The 23656-nt window shown below is 40.3% G+C and overlaps 1 protein-coding gene across 2 annotated transcripts in view; it reads right to left on the bottom strand.

Moving 5' to 3' along the window:
- Nucleotides 1-23656, bottom strand: part of MPP7 (MAGUK p55 scaffold protein 7) — a 148108-nt gene that overhangs the window by 87787 nt on the left and 36665 nt on the right. For both annotated transcript variants that reach the window (XM_084282410.1, XM_084282409.1), the window contains 2 exons: nt 19794-19960; nt 5546-5664 (listed from right to left, as the gene is read on the bottom strand). In XM_084282410.1, the coding sequence (XP_084138536.1) occupies nt 5546-5664; nt 19794-19830 (156 nt within the window). In that variant the 5' untranslated portion in view covers nt 19831-19960. The remainder of the gene's footprint in view (nt 1-5545; nt 5665-19793; nt 19961-23656) is intronic.

The raw sequence follows: 23656 nt of genomic DNA, 5'->3' as shown, positions 1-23656 counted from the left end.
TTTAAACATGCCCAGCTGCCCACATCTGCACGTTGTTTGGCCAGTCTGCATGACGAGAGCGAGAGCTTTGTTCCTAACTCTGGCCTTGGGTAGGCTTTGCATGCCTGCTCTGACTGAGAGATGTAAACTATAACGTAAGAAGCAAGCTTGCCCGCTCCTCTAGAGCATGAAGAACAATTATTTTTCATTGGCCATGAATTGTTCCCAGCTGCCAAGCACCACCCTCCCACCTCCTTCTCCAGATGGCCAGGTGGTAAATGCTTACTCACACCGCCTTTTCCTTCATTTTTTCCCCCATCTCCAAAGCAAACAGCACTTCAAGAGCTCCCCGTGAATTTACACAACTCCAGCCTATTCCCTGTACCTGGGAGGTACAGCTTTTGAAAAATAAATATGATTGAGAACTCTGCAGCAAGGAACCTGAAGGACTCTGAGTACCAAAGAGCCATTTCAGTGAACGAGCTATCAGTTGCAATAACTCCACCCACTCCAAGGTGGTCTGTCCATCTCTCCAGCTCCACAACACTCTCCCCTGCAACCACAATCCGCTCCGTTTGATTTAAGGCTGGGTGGCTGGAGCCTGCCAATCTCCAGCCCCACTCACTGACCCACACTTTCAGCGCCTTTTCCAGGCGTGCTGCTCTTGGATAAGGCAGCTCCTCTGAGCTCCTCCCGAGGTACCCGTTTATGTCTGCCCTGAAATCAGAAATCCCTCTCACCATTCCCTTCCCAGGTGCAAAGATAAAAGCGACCAAAGCCCCTCACAAACACACCCAGCTGTCTCCGTACAACAAAGCAGTTAACAGAAAAAGAAGTGGTTCTGTGAGCTGTAGAAACAGCTCCAACAATAAGCTCTAAACAATATGAAGATTGTGTAAATATTAGTGCTAGCGAAAGTGCACACAAAGAACAAAGTCATCAGAAAGTAAATAACGTGTTACGAGTAAAAAATATTTTGTGTTACGAGTAAGAAATATTTCAATAGCTTGTAGTACAGAAGCAGTCAACATCAACGTCACCAGGCTGCCATGAAGAAAGCCAACTCCATCCCAGGCAGACAGCGCGATCTCCAGCCGTTACTCCATATCGTGTCGTGCTCAGATCTTTGTCTAATCCATCCTTATCGTCCATCACCACTGTTGTAATCCTTTGTCACCAACACAGCTATCATCCCGTCCGTCTATGGGTCATCCGTGCCAAATGTTCAGAGCAAAGAGACCAGAACAATCAGCTGACACACACATCAGAACAATTCACAGAGAGAAGTGTTTCCTCTATATTCTTTTGGAAGGGATATGCAGTTGTGGGGATGCTTGAGGACATGCCCAGGCAGAAGCATTCACCAGTCAGGTTCGTGACACGGGAGGTGAATGCACAAGATGTGTGCGGTGCGTACCTGGATGCTGGCTGCAGGACGTCTGACGCCTCACGGGGCAGGGGAAGCTGCACCAGAAGACCCCTCCGTGAGCTCCAGGAGAGCCACCACAGTTGTGAAGTTTGGGCTATGTAATCACACACTGAATTTGCATGCCAAAGAATTTACATCGGGAAACACTCTTGCCTATTCTCATTTTGAAGATTAGATTGCTTAGAAAAAGCTCTTAGTCATTGTGTTAGTCACTGACACAGGCAAACATTAGCACGTCCAAAAATTTCTCAGAACTTCAAGCCAAGCCACATCCAGGTAAAACCAACAGAAAATTAGCACAAATTAAGGTTTTGCAGGGCTAGCTGCCAAAATATTATGCAGTCATAATTAAACCAGACTAGATTCACCAAATATTCCTTACTCTTTGCAGTAGCCATATTCTTCTCCAATGCCACATACTGCCTTTTTGGCTTGTTGGATGTCTGATCCCTTCCCTATCAAGGGGAGGAACAATACCACTCGTGGCTTTGTTTTCATAATGCAAAGTACAGCACTGGCTAAAGATCTGTCCATGCTCTGAGCTGGCCAAAGCCAATTGGTAAACTGTAAGTGGCTAAAAAGTACGTCGGTAGCAGCCTAACAGCTCAACTTACTCAGTCTTTGAGCATTACACCCACAGCGAGAAACGTTGAAGGCTACAGTGGAAGCAAAAGCTTCATCTTGGAGCTCAGCAGACAAACAGTAAAATGTGTCCAGTGCACTAACAGCAAGCAAACACACATGGAAACTCTTGTAGCTCCTCTGAAAATGAGCTAAAGGAGTAGTTAGAACAGATCTTTATTTATACCTTTTCCTCTTAAAAAAAAAAAGAGAGACAAAAACACAAAAAAACGACCACCAACACAACCAGAGTAAACGTGTACTATCCAAAATTTCAGCTAGGTTAGTAGTCATATTTTCTTAGTTCTTTTCTATGAATCTCTACAGAATTACTGGGATCTCAACCGTATAAAAAGTAATGAGAAGGTTGAAGATTTTTGGTTGAACTTAAGAGAGTTATGTAATAAGACAAGGAAGTAATAAATTGAGTGAAGCAGAGACAAACTTTGAACATTCACTATCCAGAGCCAGCTTTCTCTTCCAAACTGTCAACAATAGTTGTGGGTTCCTTCTTCTCTATACTTTGCGAACTAAAATCTAATCAACAGATTCTTTTATTGAGAAAAAAGAATGCAAGACCAGTTGCATCAGTTCTTGCCGGTTTTACTTACTACAATAGGAATGTACTGTAGGGAACCATCCAGTATTTGCAGGGGAACGGACTGGATGATCTAATACAACTTTTCCATTTCTGACTTCTTAGAACAGCTCAGCCTGATCCAAGTTCACAAAGGGATTTCTATCCAACAGCACTGAATGAAGAGAAACCCGAGGCAAGGATTTTTCTTTTCAATATCAAGAGAACCAGAGTAGCAAACCATACGCCATCACATACAACCATGCAGAAAACACTGTGACTATTAAATAGCCATAAAACGCAGAATATCTGTACAAAGCGGTAGAAAGTTGATTTTATACTTAAACATTTCAAGTAATTTGGAGCGCATTATCCATTTTAAAACTTAGAAAACAGCTCTGTTCCAATATTTGCAATTATTAAATACTAAGGTAAGAAGTTCAGTTTGAAATTTTTATGAAGCTGTGTGCCTATTTTAAATAGATAAATACTAGTGCCCAATTAGTAGTATATCAGTGCTAATTTTCTTTCTATTTATGAAGTTTAAAACCCACAGATACCAGGATCACAACATCCTTGGCTCTAAGCTAGTGCTTCTTTTTTATTCCGAAATATCTGTCATCATTCTCTGCCTAAGGAATTAAAAACATTTGTCTTTGCAAGTATGGTTGACTTTAAGAAGTTACTGCTAGGAAAAACAGCCTTTCAAATAAGATACCAGAACCCAGAAAGAAAGGTTTGGCACTTCTGAAGCCTTGTAATAGGGAAAAGCTATGGAAGATGAGATTCTCTCTTTTGCTCTTAGTTTCATTCCAAAAAGCCATGCACTGCCTTCTCTGAAACTTGATAACACACTGGATAATCCTTTTAAAATGTGTTAGAGGTCAAACAAATACTATAAGTTTCAGATACAACCTAAGGGCAGGAGTATGAACTAGATAACCTTTTTAAAAGGCCTTCATGCCTGATTTTCTGTAGCTGAACAACACAGAAATCAAAAGGCGAGGTCTCATAGCCCATGCCATACACTGAGTCAGACTAGATGCTGGTAGCAGTCTCAGTTCTTGTAATTAAAAATCTCTGTCTTTTGAGTCAAATTAGCACAGTGCATTAAAGAATAAGTGCTACTACTGAACGCGAAAGATGCATTTTCAAAAATTAAATCTATTTGAAGACAGTGTGAGCCCTAAAAGGACTTCACCATAACTGTTCACAGGTTAGGAGTTAAATATATACTTCATTTGTGGCCTTAAAACTTACAAGATAAATAAGATGGTTGGAATACTTCAACAGCTTCTTGCTGTAACTGCAATGAAATGTCCACTTACTGACCCCCAAAATTTCCCGACTGCCTCAAGAAACCTTTTTCATTCAATTCTCATCCAGTAAGACCAATCCACCCTGCAGTAACAAACAACATGATATTAGGGCATGTACGAGAGCCCATCTTTTTCAAGATAAGTGTAATAGCTACAGTCATAGCTACAGTCATGCTAACTTTGTTTATTTTGGGGATAGGCAAAAGGGAGCAAGTGAATGAGTTAAAAGGTTTTGGTTTTGCCTCAATACAAAATTAAGAGCAAATGTTGAAATTTGAATGTTTCACAGATCCACACTCATTTTCAGCCAGCCTTCTTTAATTCCCTATCCAGAAAGAAAACTAACTTAGCTACTGACCTAATATTTAATTTAGATTCACACGGCCATCAGCCTATATTTGAAACATAACCGGTGCTCCCCTTTCAGTGGTGATCTTAACAAGCTGAGCAGACAGCTGAATCCAAGCAGTAAGAAGTGTAGGAATCGCTGTGCTTCAGAAACTTTGATGAAATTCTTTAGGCAAACGAGTATTGAAAAGCACTGTTCTGCTGCTTTTTGTTTTTGTGTATCTGCTACCAGACAGTACTTGTGTTTATTTTCATATGTAATTCTGCAGGTAATTTGAAAACTTTGCCCAAGTACAACATTTTTATTTATTTATTTATTTATTTTCCTGGAATAAGATAGCTGAAAGAAAGGGAAAAAGGTTACTTCTAAAATCTATATAAAATAATCTCAGTTGCTTCTGTTTTAAGCCTCCTCTCACGCAATGACTGACAACTGTAACAAACTCTGCTCAATTATGTGCAATCTGGATATATTCATCGTATGGGTTACCACCACCTACTGACTCCTTTGAGACCTCAGAATTTCCTTACAGCTCGAATTAGCTCCATACTAGAGACCTGAGCCGCACTTACCATGTTGGAGGAGTGGAACGTTTGTAACCAGCTGTTTGGTCCCATTTTTCTTCTTCAAGTAATTTCAACATTATTGGGGTTGCTCTGTGTACTCCCATGGCATGCTTTGATTTTTTGTTGCTGCTCATTTTCATAGCAGGACACTTTACTCAAGTATTCTTCCAAACTTATTTTAGGTCGTACTTTAGTCCAACATATTTATGTGCAAAACAATTTTAAATGGAGGCAAGCCAATAAAAGAAACAGCTTACTAGAATTTCAGTTGACTTTGTTAAAGGAAATTATTTTAAATTAATGTGGCTACTGAACTGTTGCCATACTTGACCTCAGAAAATATATTCCTTCTAATTTTTGCTGTGAACATTTATTTATTTAAGCTAAACTCCAGGTCTTGAATGTTGACCATAAAGAAGGCTCAGATTTCCTGCTACTATTTCATACTCTCTTTTTCTAAACAAGGGCAAACAACATATGTTTGCTGCATTAGCATTATACTGCCAAAACATCACTCTTAAATGAAATCATCTATGTATTTTTGGTAGAATCTTATTTAACAACTTCCACCCCTGACAGAAACAGAGTTAAAACAAGGCTGTTTTGTTTTCACTGAGCAAGTTTGATCACTGGTTTACTAGATGGCGCTCAAAACATTTTTCCATATGCTCTTCTCAAAGAGAAACTGACTTAAATGTGGTTTACCTTCACCAATGAATGAAGGCTTTTTTCACCAAACATATCCCAGAGGAAGGTCAGGTCTTCCTGGCTGTCCACATGTGGCTGCAGCTGGGCTGGCAATGCAGCCAGCAGCTCATACAGACCTATAAAATGAAAATAAAACACAGAGTGTAATCTAGGGGTGATCTCATTAATTTCACTTAACAGTTCTGTGTAATTGGCTGCCTGGAGCATGTCATTTTAACTGAATAGGGAGTCTGGAGGACCCAGCACAACATTAACTCGTAGAACCAAAAGGAACATTTTTTAAAAATTACTAAGAAGCAAGTATTAGCAGTGTACTTTTTACCTTGTCACAGTTGTCAAGCTTCTATATCCGTATGTATTTACACAAGGTTACAGAGAAAATTCGTAAAGTTTTTTTTTTTTTAAAAAAAAAGACAAAACGAGAAAAAAACATACATTCCTTTGCTTAATCGTTATTCCATTTCCCTTGATGTTAGCCAAAGAGTGAAATGAGTCATGAATAGGAAAAACTTCCTTAAAAGAACAGAAACTGGATAGGGTGGTCCATTAAAAAAGGGTTCGTGGTTTCTCTAAATATTTCTTGCTAATATATTGCTTAATATTTTTTTTATCCCGTGTTCAGTAGGAGCCTACAGCAAGACAAAAGGAACCGCTCTGTTTTGCAGCGCTACACCTCAAAAAACAAAGCCAGCGCAGCTTTCCCAGAGGCACCCCCAGAGAGCGACGTTTCGGGAACGTTTTGCATTCGCAGGTATCCAGGGCCCTGCGTAGGGTTAAAGCAATCGCTGCTCCCAGTTTTTTGTGGCACACCTCGGCAGCGGGCTCGGAGGGGCAGACAGTAGCGCAGTGTTCCACGGTAGCACGCAGCAGCAAATATCCATCATGCACACAGGCCATCAAGCTGCTGTCCAAGAAATGTAGCAACAGTGTTTGCAGCAGCCCTCTTTAGGGAGGTAACCTGGCACGAGCTGATATCAATTCATAGCACATGTTGAATTTTCCACTGGGATTACTTGGGGTAAAAAGGACAAAATGCCTTTTTCTCCTGTCTGCTGTCTACAAAAACACCAAGAGTCTCCCGGGATCCAAGATACATGGTCCTGCTATTATTTTTAGTCTGACTAAGTGCTGCTGTTCGTCACAAGGACGGATTTACAAGATATTCTACCAGCAAAGAAGGTTATTGTGAGTTATAGGTTGCCCATCATTATTATGCCTATTATCTCCCTAAAACTCCATCTCAAGTATTTATCAGTAAACATAATTTCACTGCCTTTCCAGGCACCACACATCCCCTTTCAAAATTACATCCAGCACCTTCGGGATCCGATTATTTAACGTTTTTGTCTTTTTACTGCCTTTCAGTAAAATATTCTGGAAAAAAAACGTTCCTTCCAGATACATTCTTTTTGTGGTCCAAGTGTTTTGGTGGTTGACATTCATTTTCTTAGAATCTCGCTTTTATTTAAATCTGCTCTTGTTTATCCTTCAGAAATACTGTAAAAAGAGGATATAACTCAAACCACTACAATTTTGCATGGGTAGAAAAAGAAACCCAAGCCTTGCCTACCAAGACTCCACCAATGACTGAACAAACACCCGAGGAACAGAGGGCTGAATTATGAAATATTAGACTTTCAGCACTTTGTTAAAAAAAATAATAATTATAACTTAAGAATAACTTTTTCAGAGTTTCTCTGGATGTCACAGTAGCTGAGAAATGACATCAACAGTATTTCAGGTGAGGAATTAAGTACATAAGAAGAACAAATATTAAAACTGCAAAAAATAAGCTATCACTAATTCAATTTACCGTGTCCTTAAGAAGTTCATTTAGGTAATTAAAATTTCTTTACACTCAGCTTTTATTTGTGCACATGGCCACTTCTGTTAATGTCAATACATTTACCTTAGAATAACGTGAAGATTGTTTAAAAATGGGATGAAAAACTGAAGGTAAGCTTATACTGTGGTGTAAGTGTTCAGGAACAATTCACGTGTGCCATTCAGAGGGAAGAAGATACTAAGTTCAGCCATTCCCTTCACGTTAGAGATGCACAAGAAGATTAAGGGCTTAAATTTCACATATCATCTACTGTCAAACTATTCTATGCTTGTAACCACTGCCCCTCAAACCTTTGATAATTAATTCCCCAGTGAAAGTAAAAGTTTCCTGATGGCCTAATTCTTACGGTAGTAATATGGGGTGAGACTGAATCTGCCCGTAAAGAGACTTGGTTTTATGCACAGAACTGCCTGCGATCCAGGACAGGGTAATCCTGCAGGTGCTTGCATACCTTATGGCTTCAACATCCAGCTCAAAAGGTGCTGTGGGCTTCATTTCCTCTTAGAGCCCCAAATTCCCCTTCTGGGGAAATGGGTGGCTGTGTCTCACCAGCCCCATTGCTAGCTTCCACAGAAATGTACCCCCTTTATGCAGCTCTTCTGGAGTTATATGAGGCAGGTGCATTTTTTCCAGTCCTAAGGTTATGTTTCAAATGCTGCCCTGCTTTACCTCTGCAGTCCAATGGTTGTAGCTTTCACCCTGATGGTGAAAAAAATCAGGATCCAGCTCTTCTCTGCAGCAAAAGAGCCCCAGCCTCCCACCATGCCAAGGAACACTGCTCACCTGCTCATTACACTCCTCTTGAAACTGAGCATTATGTAGCCAGGATAAAATAAAATAAAATAAGAAATAAAATAAAATAAAATAAAATAAAATAAAATAAAATAAAATAAAATAAAATAAAATAAAATAAAAATAAAATAAAATAAAATAAAATAGCCAAACAAAACTTCAGCAGGAAGAGGACTTGAGGTTTTTAGCTGGAGAGAACAGATGGTAAAGACCGAAGTTAAAATACTGACACTCCAAAATGGAGCTCAGCTCTACCCTCTTTTTAAACACAACATGACAGCAGCAGAAGGTGCTGGTCCCTATGAAGGCTTAGCTTCACATAAGTGCATTTTTTCTTGCTCCTTCTGCAGTGCCCAGTGCCATGGAATCAAAATTTCTCAGATGGGCATTAAGGTTTTGTATTTAAAGAAAACCTGCGTATTGTTCTTCTGCCCCTTGCACCAACTCCTTAAGAGCTAGAAGGTGGCATTTGATTTGTGTCTCAGCCAGACAAAATGCATCGTTCCGATGTACTGCAGTGTAAAGAGATAGTGACAAGTGAACAGCTAGCAGATGGGATTTAAAAGCAAGTACTTTTGTGATAGGGACAGGGACCAGATAATTTGTCAGCCTGCCATAAATTGGTAATGACTTCAGTTGACTACAGACATATCGGCCTCGCTGAAATGACCACGGACTTGTCACATCCACCTTTCTGACACCTGAACAGCAGAAGATCAAGTCTCTGCTGCCCTGCAGCTGTCACTACGTGGAGTTGCTTCCATGCAGCACGGTAAGCAATCCAAATTTAACACCGGAGATTGTGCCTTAGCCCATCCTCAAACCGATCCCTGCAAAGCTACGAAATAGCATCTCAGGTGCTCCTGGAGGCCAGAGCCAGAGGCTGCAGCAATCAGTGTGAGTAGCTCACTGGTTTTACTGCACTCAGGCTGTTGAAAGCAGATTGTTGTGTTTTTAAATCCTTTTAGCAGAAATTAGAAATACTGAAATGCTGCTGCACTGAGCTTCATCGTCATAGGCATATCCCCTGGACTGAGATGGGCCGCTACGGGAATTAAAAATGCTTTTTCCTTGCAGTAGCCATGGGCTGAGACACAGCTCCACAACTGAGAGCTGAACGCTGCTGTCCTAAGGGTGTGGCTGCCAGCTCTCAGCTGGGCTATCAGTCTCAGGGCGATGCTTTCTTCTCCAAGCCATCCAAAAAGCAGGGAGCTCCTAGTAAAAAAAAGTATTTTGCACACATTTTTGGAAAGATGCCTACAGTCTAAACTAACACACACACACACACACGGAAAAAAAAAAAAAGTTTTTAAAAGGCTCTAGAAGTTGTTTTAAAAAACAAAAATCACAAAAAGCTGAAAAAAATCCTGGGTTTTCTGAATGCCTGATGTTGGCAACACTGTAAAGAGCCTTGAAAAAAAAAAAAAGCATTTTAAAAAAGCTTTTTTTATACAATGTTGCTATTCTACTTGGGTTCTTGTAATTTTTTTAGTCTAGTTTGGATAAATTTAAGCAAGTTTTATATTTAAAAGGAATCACATGTCCACTGGGATTTTCGAGTATCAAAATACTTCAGGTGTCAAAATTCAGTAGAGTAAACATGACTTACACAAGAAAAACTCATTTACTTCTATTTTTAAAAGCAGAACATTTATTCAGAGGTCTCAAATGACCTGAGCATACATTACAAAAATTAACAATGAGTTTAAGCATGAAGATGAAAGACTATTTTGCAACTATAAAAAAGGAAGCAAGTTAGGTCAGTCCTACAACTTGGGGGAAAAAATCTCACATCACAATGTAATCATCCCCGGACTTCCCCAAATCACTGAATCAGAGGAAGAAACAGGGATCTTTCTAGATGAAACATGGGCACCTAAGCCGGTGGCAGTAATGAGGGTCAATTCCAGATAAATAAGGGAACTCCTAGTTTTAGATACTGGTATGCTGATATTTATATTCATATATTTATATTCATATATTTATACTTATATAAATTAGATACAGTGCTTAAGATGAACTAAGATGTGAACTAAGTAAAACCTGTGGTGTGGCAACACTCCTGAAAGGGGCAAGCACTGCACACAGTAATATCATAAAGCCCTTGTAAGAGTAGTAGGGGTTAGGGAATGTTGGAAGGTGCTTCGGTAGCCTATTAAACCCAACTGCCTCAATCAAGAATAAAGAAATTGAATAAATTAACACCAGACATACGATACACTTTCCATGAAGTTTATTTCAACCAAGGAAAAAAAAAAAAAAAAAAAAAACACAGGCAAATAAAAAACAATGACTAGATAACCCTGCTTACAGAAATAATCCCTAACTATATTTATGCCAATAACCTAATACACGTACATATCTTCGTAAAACTAAAATTTACAACAGCTTGCCACAGATATAGAAACCACTCTGAAGATTTTAGACTTGTTGCAGTCTAAATTGTTGCAGAGTAACCCAAAATGGATGCAAAATAAAGCTTGTAGCGTTCAGCCAGCTTGGACTAAAGAAACAATTTCAAGGGAAAAATCCAAGTATGCTTGAAAACACAGAATTGTCCCGGCTTAGAAAGGTAATCAATAGATTTCACGCTTTTTTTCTATTAACACAGTTAAGCAGCTCCCGTCTTCAGGGTGTCTTCAGTTTTTCCTAAACTTAATTAATACAATTTAGTTTTATTAGATCTGGGGAACAGAGTGTATAATAATGACAATCTCAATTTAAAAATGTTTAACCTAACTTTGCGCATGCAATAAGATTTAAGACTGAGAAGAAATGGAAAGCTTTTAAATCAGAAACAAGAGGACATAAAGAATTTTTCCAGTTCTAGAAAATTGCTTCCTTCAGAGTGTTATATTCTATAGCAGACTGCTTGTTCCTAGGAGGAGAATAAATGGCTAAGCAATTGATGAAAGTGTTCCCGGACTGAACCACTCACACTGCGGATTCCAGATGCTCTACATTCTTGACATCAGAATGGAAAAATTTACTGTTAGTCTAGAGAAATTTAATATCACCATTCTTGTCATATCCTTCATAGCTTCATTATTAGGACAAGTCTGTGGAAGCTATAAACTAGCGCTAAATGATAAAAAATATGGTCTCTGCGTTCCATCACTCCTGCACATTACAAGAAAACACCAGCTTTGTTTTGGTTAGCAGAAGGAAAAGAACGGAGACAAATGGACGTGCGTTTGCTTTCGTATGTTAATTAATTTCCTGAATTAGCATTCTGGACAACGATGCCAGACTTCAAATCAAAAATTTTTACTGTAACCGAGGGGTAATAAACACTAAAGAACATATATCTAAGCCCAGAACAACACTGTAAAATTTTATTGTATTAATAAAACGGGACACACCAACCTTTAAATTTTCCACTTTGTCAAAGGTAAAATAATCAGCACCATTTGCTGCCTTTTATAAGAAGCTGATATTTTTTCACATTTGAACTGTACTTTACAGTTCAATAAAGGATCAGACAACACTCTCCTTACACAAAGCAAACAGCCCTGCAACAGAAACCCTTGTTCTGACATCACTGCTGCTGCACAGTAAAATCAAAGTCACTACCACCGAATGTCGAAAGTTGTTTCACTCTCGGGTTTGAGATCTGTCTCCGTGCACAGGTCCACATCAAAACATTCTGGGCAGATACGGATTAGGACAGACATACTCCACTGCCCTGTCAGCCTCCAGCTGTAGGATGACCACTGGGTCTGCTACAAATACTTCTTTTTTATGTTCTTAATTCCCCTGAGTGTGTAGGCTTCCTGACGCTGCAAGAAGGCTTTATCACTGATTCCTTAAGAAAAATTGTTCAATGTGATTCTATCACATACATTTTTTTTTAATTTTGCAATTTAGTGTCCCATAAAAAATATTTAATCTAATTTCCAGAAGATACAGAATACTGAATAACCGGATAACTGTAATACGCAGGTCATCAGCACCCCTGAAAAACGTACTATTTTGTTTTATTTACTAACTCACCAAGAAGCAAAATGCTAAAATTGTTACAGGTGGCACTAATTAAAACGTCAATGTTCTATTTTTTTTTCCTAATGAAAGCAAGACTTTTGTAACACATACCCTCAGAAAACCAGATTACACGTTCATTAAGGGCAGTACAGTATTTTAACTTCACAATTGTACCCAATTTTTATTCCTCCATGCTGGAGTAATTTGTTAACCCGTCTTAAAGCAACGTTATGACAGAAAACGCTGAAAGTAAGCAATCGTTTAAACCCATCACTTTTAAAAATATTATTTCCTTCAAAATGGAAAAGTCTTTAGTTTTGGAACTTGGCTACAGGAGCTAAAGAATCCGCAGTTGTTTGAAACCGTTATTGGTCTTTTAGGATTTGTCTCAACATGTGTATTTCAGATTTAGCACACCGCATACCGGCGCGCTCTGATTCGAGTTAAGCAGTTGATCCCTACTCGCGCTCGGGTAGTGCGAGACCGAGTTCTTGCTTGTACAGCTCATCAAACCTGGTTCAAAACCGAAACCCCTCAAAATATCCTTACGAGGTTCTCCATCAACACAGAGACGTTGAAAATTCATAAAAATACTTTCAGGAGCATTAAGAAGCTCTATTATTTGCAGGACTAATACAAACAGAGCTGAGTTAAAGTGACCTATCAAGCCAAATTAATGAGCAGCTCGTGGAGAGCTCGTACAAAGACCTGACGTGCATATTTGCAAAAAGTCTTGGCTCCTCCAAAGAAGCCTGCATACTACGACACCTTGAATAACCTTGAGTAACTGACTGGTCCTTTGTACAGACGTCAGCCTGGGGAGCCTTAAGTATTTATATCTAGATCTTCATCAACACTAGAGGAGGCAATAGCAAGGCTCTGGCAGGCAGTCAGGAAAGAACTCATTCCAGCACTAGGATGTCAGAAAAAGAATCACCGGGCATGCTCGGCATGTTTAACTCTTCAGTCACAGCCTGCAAGGGACCTGGTGCAGGGAGGAGTGGTAAGGAATCCCAAATGTGGCGTTTTACATCTGCAAGAGGAGGCTGCAATATCCCATTAAGAGACCAAATGAAGACTTCTGACAACAGAAGTCAAGACTATTTTTAACTCAGTTGTGCCTAAAAATACCGGAAGGACCATTTGATTACCGTGTAGCTCGGCCTCCCATACCGTGTCTTAAGAATGGGTGACAACATCCTACAATCTATACGATAGAGATGGCAGCACTGATGCCCAAAAAATGCTTTAAAGTCTATCCTTGCACTATTGTGTCTCATTGTACAACTGAGTTTAAAGTTTAATGCTCACAACAAGTTATACCATCCCCTCAGTCATATAAGCACACACATGCACACAAATATTGATCCACGAGTCTACATGGTTATATAGGAATATAAAGAAGAGTCAAGTACGTCTCTGCAGTCTCAAAGTTAAGTCTAAAAAAGGAAAGTAGGAGTGACAAAATTTTGTATTTTATCCCCTAAAATATACACTGCACTGAGGTGTGCTTTTTTGCATTTTTTTGTTTGTTTTTAACCAATGTGGTATCGTAAAAGCAAAATCTAACTTGAACCCGTGTTCCACAACAAGCAACTAACAACTGCTAGCAGGGAAGCGTCTCACTGCCTCAAAGCAGTACTGAGTTTCCTTCAGATTAACAGCTTTAGCTTTTATTAAAACAGGCAATACTTGACCCGACGCTGGGCTGAGAAGCCACAGAACCTTTCATCTGACAGCAAACGCACACAATCTGCTCCGCTCGCCGAGCCGGATTCTGGCAGCGTTACCCTTGTGCGTTACAGCATCGCAGTCTGCTCTCGTCAAAGGACTTCTGGCAAAAGGGGGAATTGTCAACCCTCGCTGTAATTACAGCTTCTCGTCCAACGAGAGGAGCTATACATTTAAAGACTCTGGTTAGAAACAATAAATACTTTCAAATTTACCGCAAAACTATGCATTGCTCACCAAAGAGAAAAAAAAAAAAAGAAAAAAAAAAAGTTATATTCCTGCTGCCAGCCCATTTGAAATTAAATTTGTGTCCAAGAGCTGTAACAGTTTTAAGGAGTTTACCACCAGTAAATATCACTGCACACATTTTCTGATTCCACACGGGTGAATCAGTCTCGCATAACATAAAGCATTACGCCAAAACAGAAGAGTTGAGAGAAATTTCATTCTGCTTTGAACAAATTTTCCAACACTCACCAGAAATGTGTTGATACCAAAATACCCTTTTTCCCCCATACCAGAAAGTTATATTTTTAAAAATTAAACCTGATAGCAATTAAAGCTAGCCATACGCCTCATACTTTCCCACATCTTTCACGTTAGCGCTAGCCTACGAGCCATTTAATGCCTCTGGCAGCTGGAGATGGGGAGAATTCAAGGAAGCACGGTAAAATACGGCCTCTATTTAGTAACTCAGCGCAAGTTTCGCCTCAGCTAGCGTCCTGGCTGTCGTGAAATCTAGCCGCATGTGTGTGTTTCAAGGCAGGGAGCAATTCAAGCAGCCCTGTGGTGGGCACGTCAAGGCTCAGCTCCGTGCGTGCTGGGCTCTCACCCGGCCGCTGGGCCCGTCACACGTCGGCACCGAAGCGGAGGCTGCTTGGAGCCGGTCTCCGCCGCCCCGCAAGCCTTTCGCTGGCAGCCTCCAGCGGAACAGCTACTCCCAGACCTCTCCTTCATCCTTCTCCTCAGTTCCCTTTCTCTTCATCTCGTAACAACAAAGCCCCAGATCTTGGGCCACCATTTTATTGCATTTTTTTTAAGCAGTCTGTAAAAATAGAACTCCCTGCTTGGTAGCTCCCTCCTCCTGCTAGCAACTGGTGGAGAAGGCTACGATCTGCAGCCACCGCAGCTCCGTTCGCCCTTCAGCCCCGACAAACATTTCTCATGGCTCAGCCAACTCCTCAGCTTTCTCTGCCTGTCGGTGCTTTTCTTTCTTCTCTCCATCTTTTTATCCGTTTTGTTATCAAGCACTTAGTTGAGATTATGCTAAAGCTGGCAAGCTCATTAAAGTGTATTAGTAGGAAATAAAGGGAACACATCCATACCAAAACAGAAAAGGCAAGGGTAGAGTCTTTCAATGTTCAGGTGACTGCTAAAATCATCTTTAAACTTTGTGTTGCTTGCAGCTCTCTCTTGTCACTGGCACACGACCCACATGGACTGTGGAGCTATCGAATCACTGTAAGGGTCTAGCAAAGCATTTGTACCATTATTCACTCCATCCACATCAAGGGTACGCAGCTTTAGCAGTGCAGGTAATTACTGGAGAATCCCAGGGAAATAACCAACATTTCCAACAAGCTTCATAGCTTTTGTTTGTATAATTACAAAAGAGAAAACACCAAAACCAGGAGTCTATTAAAGCCATGGGAACTTACAATTTGGTTAGCAACAAACGTGATTTTTTCCCATTTAACAACTGGTGTGTATTCAGTTTTATACGCCTATAATATTGGGGGGAAAAAAAACACTATCTGGCACAGCGTTAGCTGCTAATATGTCCTCAAGAAGCAGCTAATGTAAGCCTTGCACAATTTTACCGTCTATAACTTAAAATATTCAAATTCAAGAACTGTTTCTGACTTTCATTATATTTAAGCAATCTCACACAGTTTTACTGGGGACCAAACTTGGCCATTCCTTGTGATATTCCTGCTGACAACACATGAATCACTAACACAGCGTCTGCTTTGCACATTCTTGCGCTAGTTTTTAAGGACAAACAGAAAAAGCAGCTTGAGACTCGTCAGCTGAGCAAGCTCACTAAAGAGCTGTGAAGAAAGAAATCTGTAACAACTTTACTATGTTTTTCACACTAAAGCACCACCTCACAAGGCACAGTGATGTCATCTTGGCTCCACCAAAGTCAGCAAGGAAGCTGCCATCAACTACCGTGAAGCCAGGAGAGCAAACAAACCTCCTGAAGCAGATACGTGAGCGCTACATCTCACAGACTTGCTTCACCTGCACAAGTGCAAACCTTCATTCTCGGTCTTTCAACTCCGTGTGGCGGGTTTGCACGCTGAGTTCAAACATGGGGAACATGGACACACGTCAGGCTTCAGACGCAGCCTCACGCAGAGCTCAGCCCTTCAGTCGAGATGGGTGCTTTGAGATAACTTTGACCCAATGATGACGAGACAATAAGCCTTCAGAGAGGAGCAGGGCCACCTGCTTGTTGTCAACATGTAAAACCATTTAATGTGTGCACGTGTGTACGTATGTAGAAACGTGGGTGCAAACACAAACCTGTAATTCATAGGAATGTTTTCCATTTAAACATTTGATAAGAATTTTCTGACATCCCCAGATGATGCATTTCTATCAACTAGTTCTCAGTGAGCTCTCACTTCTTTTCACATCCAGGTTTACTTCCACTTCACCAGGATAGAACAGATACAGAAATAAGGCACATGGGGGTTTCAGAGTCTCAGAAGAGACTCTGCAGAGACCTCCCCCACACTAAGTGCATGTTTTTGTTAGGTCCCCATAACTAATTAACTCCACAGCACTCCACACCAACTCCTCTCCTGGATCAGAGCAGTTCCAGCTCATTGCAGGCAACAACGCTTGTTCCCCAGGGGTCAGTGTTGGGGCCCATCCTCTTTAACGTCTTTATTGATGACTTGGATGAGGGAATTGAGAGCACCCTCAGTAAGTTTGCAGATGACACCAAGCTGGGGGGAAGTGTCGATCTGCCGGAGGGTATGGAGGCCCTGCAGAGGGACCTGGCCAGGACGGGTTGATGGGCAGAGGCCAGTGGGATGAGGTTCAACATGGCTCAGTGCTGGGTCCTGCGCTCTCGTCACAACAACCCCATGCAGCGCTACAGCCTTGGGGCAGAGTGGCTGGAAAGCTGTGATGAGGAAAAAGATCTGGGGGTGCTGATTGATGCTCACCTGAACACAAACCGGCAGTGTGCCCAGGTGGCCAAGAAGGCCAAAGGCATCCTGGCCTGTGTCAGGAATGGTGCAGCCAGCAGCAGCAGGGAAATTGATCGTCCCCGTGTACTCGGCTCTGGTGAGGCTGCACCTCGAGTGCTGTGCTCAGCTTTGGGCCCCGCACTACAAGAAGGACATCGAGGCTCTGGAGCATGTACAGAGCAGGGCTACGAAGGGCCTGGAGCACAAGTCCCATGAGGAGCGGCTGAGGGAGCTGGGGGTGTTTGGTCTGGAGAAGAGGAGGCTGAGGGGAGAGCTCATTGCTCTCTCCAACTGCCCGAATGGAAGGTGTGGGGAGCTGGGGTCGGGCTCTTCTCACAGATAACCAGTGATGGGACTAGAGGGAATGGCCTCAAGTTGCGCCAGGAGAGGTTTAGATTGGAAATGAGGAGACATTTCTGCTGCACTGGGATGGTTTGCCCAGGGAAGTGGTGGATTCACCGTCCCTGAGGGTAATCAAGGAGAGGTTGGACGTGATGCTCAGGGACATGGTTTAGTGGGTGACATTTGTGGTAGGGGGATGGTTGGAGCAGATGATCCTGAAGGTCTTTTCCAACCTTATTGATTCTATGAACACACACACACACCACCAGTTTATGCAGTGAGGGTGAGAGAGCAAGAGGAAAGGCAATCTACCGACCTTTCGACAGGGAGCAGCAAAAATAAGAAAATCCATTTTTTAGAATATCTTTTTTTTTTTTTTTTTTTTTTTTAAATCTAAATGTGAGTTATTCCAGAAAAACAGGGCTCTGAGGTGGATCATGCTGCAGATTAGCAAACATCCGCCCTATAACCAGGACAGAGACCGCAGTTTGATGTAGTCATTAAAAACAAACAAACAAAAAAACACATTAATACCTATCATGCTTTTCAAGAGAAGCAGTAAGAAACTGGAAAGAAAGAAATAATTCTCTTTTCCTTCCAAATGCAAATGTTTATTTAAAAAAAAAAAAGTAAATATACACCTTGCAGTGGAAAACAATCTGGATTTAACAAGCACTTGGTATTATTTAAGCAGCAAGATCTCAATAATACATACCATACTTTACTATTATAGATTTCATGGGACAAGGAGGACAGTTGAGCTTTATCCCACATAATTAATTAAGATGTATTTGGAGTATTACAAGCATCAAATAGGACATCAAATAGGACTGGGTTTTCAGACACTAAGACACACAATTTAAACATTAGTGGTTTTTTTTCATTCGTTCAAATAATTTTCATTATTATGAAAACATGTCCATTGCTATTACTTCTGGATATAAAAACATTCTTTAAATAATAAAACTAGCAGTATTATTATCGTCAGGCACTAGTCGTCACACATCCTTCTACTATTCATCTTAAAATTTTCTTGAGACTTCAGAAAGCATTTGGCCATGTAATAGTTAAAAAAAAAAAAAAAAAAAAAAAAAAGCAGGTTTTGGAAGGACACAGAAGATTGTGTGATAAAGGAAGGAAAGTTCCACTGTGGAAAATCAGCCTAAGTTAGACTACAACATCTTCCAAAATTCAGCTTGAGTATACTCAATAGCTTCAACTGTGACAGAAATGAAGCACATATTTCCATGGGGGAAGGAGAAGAAAAGTGAGGTAGATAGAGGTAGGATTTGGGAAGATAGTAGTCTAATCCTTCAAACACAGGAACACACACACCCCTCCATCATTAAGGGAGAAAACGTAAAAGAAACAACAACAAATTCTCACAATTCATCTTTTCACATGTACATGAGGTGTGAGGGGGAAAAAAAACATCACTGCACTATGCAGTCTATTTAAACTAATAATTCAATGAAGTTCCTTACATTATTTTTCGTTTCCTGACTTGAAATCTCCCTCTTCCTTTTCAAAATCTTGCTATTACTTCCTGTGCATAAAACTATATGTGCTCTAGAATAACAAGCAGAGGGATGGAAAGCAATGATCTTTCTCCTGTAATCTCAGCGGGATGACCTATTTACCAAACACCCTTGAGAAAAAATACTAACTTCACTTGCCCCTAAAACAGAGACAAAAATATTGCCAGAGAGGCTGCACACAACAGCAAGATTAGATTTAACCTTTGACTGTAGCTTGCTATTGCTACAAAGAAGGTTAGAACTCCAGAAAGCTACATATCTGTACTCCCACTGCCTGCACTCAGTGATAGGAACTGGACTCTGATTTGGAAGGCAAAGGAAGGAAGAGAACTTGAGACAGTATTTTTCTTCTCCTAATTTGTTAGAGAAGTGTCAAAACCAAGTAGTCTGTGTTCAGAAATAACTCCGCTGATAACTAACTCACAGAGGGGATAGTCTAGACTGCTGCAAATATTAAGGCATGTATGATATCATCATCTTTTTTTCTCCTCCTCTTTAAAGTTAACATTGTAGGAACCACTCCGAGGTGAATCCAAATTCTTCAGATCCATATTTAGTATCTACTTAGGGGCTGGGGATAGCGAGAAGAGGATGGCTGGGCTTTTAAAAAGTAATCTATTATTTTTATTAAACCTGCGGTGTTCCATATACTTACATTAACTTCAGGAAGAAAAGGTTATGTTTAAAGTGCTAGCTTACGCATCTGTTAAGACCACAATTAATTATCTTACTTGATGATTTCTTGAAACAGAGACTGTAGACTTAACAAATAAGCTCTGGAGGAAACATGCAGTACTCCTTGGCTTGCGTACCTGTGTCACTTCCAGATCCAGTTGATAACGCTGGCATGATTTAGTCTGCAGAGTATCACACAGGAACGTCAGACTAGTGCTCTGCGGCCAGAAGGCAGAAGTTAATTTCGGTTTAACTGCTTGCAGCCAAGTTGTCTACAAAGATTTATGCAATCTCCCCGTTTCTCCTAGAAAGAACGGAAACAGAATTTTACAATTAAGAACTTTGTTAAACTGTAAATTACTGCAGCTAAGCAAACCCAATCATTATCACAAAATAAGCTTTTGATTTAAGTCTCTCAAAAACAACAAAGCTCTTTGCATTTATATAGAACTGTTAAATTTTTTTCCCCAGGTGAAACACGTTTTGTTTTCTTCAGTCTAGTCTATAATCCCATCCCGCTGTAAAAATAACTTCACACATTTCTCTCATGTAAATTATACTCTAACTCTAGCATGTCAGGTATTTGGGAAATAAAGTGTTCTTTAAATAAAAACGGTGAATAATTTAAGTCACTCTAATTTTGTTACTACTTTTCACAGAAAAAAAAAATTGCTTACATGTTAATTTATTCCATGCTTCTACTCAAACCCCTTTCAATCCATTTCAGTACATTTAAGATCTAACATATGATTTTTATTTGTAATCTGGAAATATAAACTAAATTTTAACTGAAATTATAAAAATCAGGACTGCAGCTAGCACTTATCTAGGGTAAACGGCAACTGGATTTATGGAGCCATTCTCATCGTTCTCACGCAAACTATATATAGATTTTTTTCCTGTAATTCATTACTATGAAGTCACTTTTTTTTTTTTAAGATACAGTTTTTAATTATTGCACAGGCCTACAGACATTAGATTTGGGTCTTTTGTTTTAACCAGTTCTTGAGGAAAATTCAGGGAAAACGTAACAAAAGTATGAACCGATTTCAAATGTAAGTGAAGATATTTAAATTCTGGTATGTTAAAATATAAAACTGAAAGAAACTCTAACTCTTTTCACAAGACTGGAAATGTTTACTAGTAGCAGGGCATGTGTTTGCAGGGAGAAGGAATGGAGGGGGGGAAGTAGAGGCTTACAGAAAATAAAGTATTTTCTCCAGATTTCAGAAAACAAAAAGTGTCCTTGAAGAAAGAAACCAGCACAGTTCTGCTTTAGCGTAAGAACTTAAACAAAAAAGCGAGCATTTTGCTGCTGCTGTTGCTGATTTGGTTTTTGTTGGTTTTGTTTGTTTGTTTTGTTTAAACACATTCATATTAATCAGAATGACTTTTGAAGTCATCTTGGCTCTAAAAGTGAGTATTTTGGACACATTTGCACTTGGCAACAGTCTCATGGAAGAGTAATATACAGGTGCTGTAAACACTGTACGCTGTTCAAGTTTCTTTCTCCAACAAAAAAAAAAAAAAAAAAAAAAAAAGAAATCCACACATTGCTAAAAACTATTGCAACATATTAAGGGCCATCCTTAAGATTATGTTTACTCCTTTTTAAATCAATTATTAGATAAAAGCTGGTTGTTTACTTGTCCCTCTGTCTAAGCCTATAGTTTAAATAGTCTGGCAACATTATGATTTTTTTGTGTGTGTGTTTTGTTTGTTTGTTTTTTCTTCCCCCCTAAACATTTTACCTGAAGAAAGATTTTGCATGTCAGCTTTCAAACCCCAGTGATTCTGGATATTTTTTAAAGAAGATAAGCACAACAAAAGTCACAGTGATAGGTAACTTCTTCTTCTATTAAACAGAATGAATAAAACTCAAAACATATCTATCATAATTGTTTTAGGGATGGTTTCAGTTGTGGGTTGGGGTTTGTTTGTCTGTTTGTTTTTGTAGTTATAGAAGGTATTGTTAAAGAAAAAAGCTTTCACCAAAAAAGCATCACTTTCCCCTCAAAATCAATATTCATTAATGCAATACAACGCCTATTAGCTTAAGCTAAATTTAAAACAGAGATAAGGGAGCACTTCAAAGTGAAAGATAAACTTATGATGACAAAGTTGTAAAATATCTATATGCAGAGCTAGCCAGGGTGCCGTTTAAAAGGGAAAAAAAATCTCGACATCATAGCCAAGGACACACTGTGCAAATTAAGAGCAAACATACTCACTTTACGCTAATTCTGTTTGTTTTCTTTTTATTGTACCACATACAAGTACCATAAAGGAGGACTCCTGTTGCAGGCTCCCTTACAGTCCCCAGAGTGAGCACACGACTACAGCCGTAGGACGTGTGGAAGCACTTTAGGTTTTCATGTGTGTTAGAAACTGGTTAAAACAAAATGATTTCCTGCTAATGGGCCATCTTTAATTTATACGCAGCTCTGTCTACTAAAAAAAATCCACCAAAACATGCACAGCATTCTCATTAATGCGGATTAATTAGAAACTCAGATGCCTCAAAAAAAAATCATTGTGAAATGTGGAAAGTCTTGATGATCTACATACATGTCATGTATTCAGAACTCAGTCGTGCTCTTTATTTTTCTTTATTTCACGGTAAATCATTTGATATTAAAAAAAATCAAGTTCCTTATTATTTAAGAAACTTATATATGGCATAAAGTTATTCCCCCCAGATCCTAAATATATATTAATGAAAAATAAATGACCTGATGAAATCCTTACCAGTAAAATGCTTAATATTTTGCTGGAATGGAAGAGGGATTTTTTTTTTTTCTAACTTGCAAATTAAGCTACATTTTTGCAGTGATGATGTTATTTTCTTTGGCTCGCTTTATGTAAAATGCTTTGGAAGTTTTTGCCGGAGCCCAGCCATAGGCACTGCTGACTGCTGTATGGAATCGATTTGCCGCAACACAGAAATACCAGCTGTTACAGTATGTCCTGAGAGGGATTACCGAATATTCTTAAATTGAAGTTCAATCCATCTTTCCATAAAAATTAGAACCCAAAGCCAGGAACGTAACAGCAGTATCAAGTGCACCTGAAGGCATTTACAATACCCAACAGGACCGTTACGACCAGCCTTTAAAAAGGGCTTATTTTTTGAAATTTCATTATTCCAGTTGTACCTTGCTTCTATAGATCACACTGTATCAGATTCTTCTGGCAGCCACCATGTGGAAACAGTGAAAAATATGCGAAGCCCGGCGATACGCGGCTGACTTTCCACCAGGCCCCGGGCCGCCTCCCCGGCCGCCGCGGCGCTCCTGACCCCTAGCGGCCCGGCCCGGCCCGCCTCACGCGGCTCGGGGTCGGGGCTCCTGGGGCCGGGTTTCTGAGGGATTTGAGGCTGAGGGAGCCAAGGGGCTTCTGAAAACGCTAGGAAATGTGTGATGGGTTTGCACTGTGTGGGTATTTACCTCAGCGGCGAAGGGCGGTGCTGTCTCTAGGGCTGTCCGGTGGAGCTGCAGACACTAAAGCTGCGTTTCCCTGCCTTTACATAGCTGGCGTACGCTGTGCGAGCACACGAACCACGCCAGACACGCTTCACCCGCCAAGTTCATTACGGTAACGCAACGTGTCATGGTGCCAAATGCCCCGGCTATAAATAGCCAGGAGGGCGGCAGAAACCTCCTGGGAACACCTTGCAGAAGGCAAAATCCTACAGCCGCAGCCCTCCAAGGGACCGTTCTTCTGCCTGGCACACAAATAAGGGGCCCCTTTCCCACAGACACAGGGGAAGGGGATAAATGCTGCTCCCCATCACCCGTGTCATAACTACGGACAGCGGTAGGAAGGTCAAAACCGAGGGCAGGAGACAAAATCTGAGCGCTAAGGTTCACTATGCCTTGTGCATAACCCTAGCTTCAGTGGCTCCTTTCTAGCATCATCTGTTGTTTTTGAATGCGAACGACTCCATTAGTCACACGTACACCTAATTTTCATCAAGTTAGCTTTTTCTGCTCCGAAAACC

Source organism: Netta rufina (genome assembly GCF_964035555.1).
Source record: "Netta rufina genome assembly, chromosome: 2".
In the NCBI taxonomy this organism is placed as follows: domain Eukaryota; kingdom Metazoa; phylum Chordata; class Aves; order Anseriformes; family Anatidae; genus Netta; species Netta rufina.
Note: the sequence above shows the minus strand (reverse complement) of the source record. Positions and strands in the feature narration are given on the sequence as shown.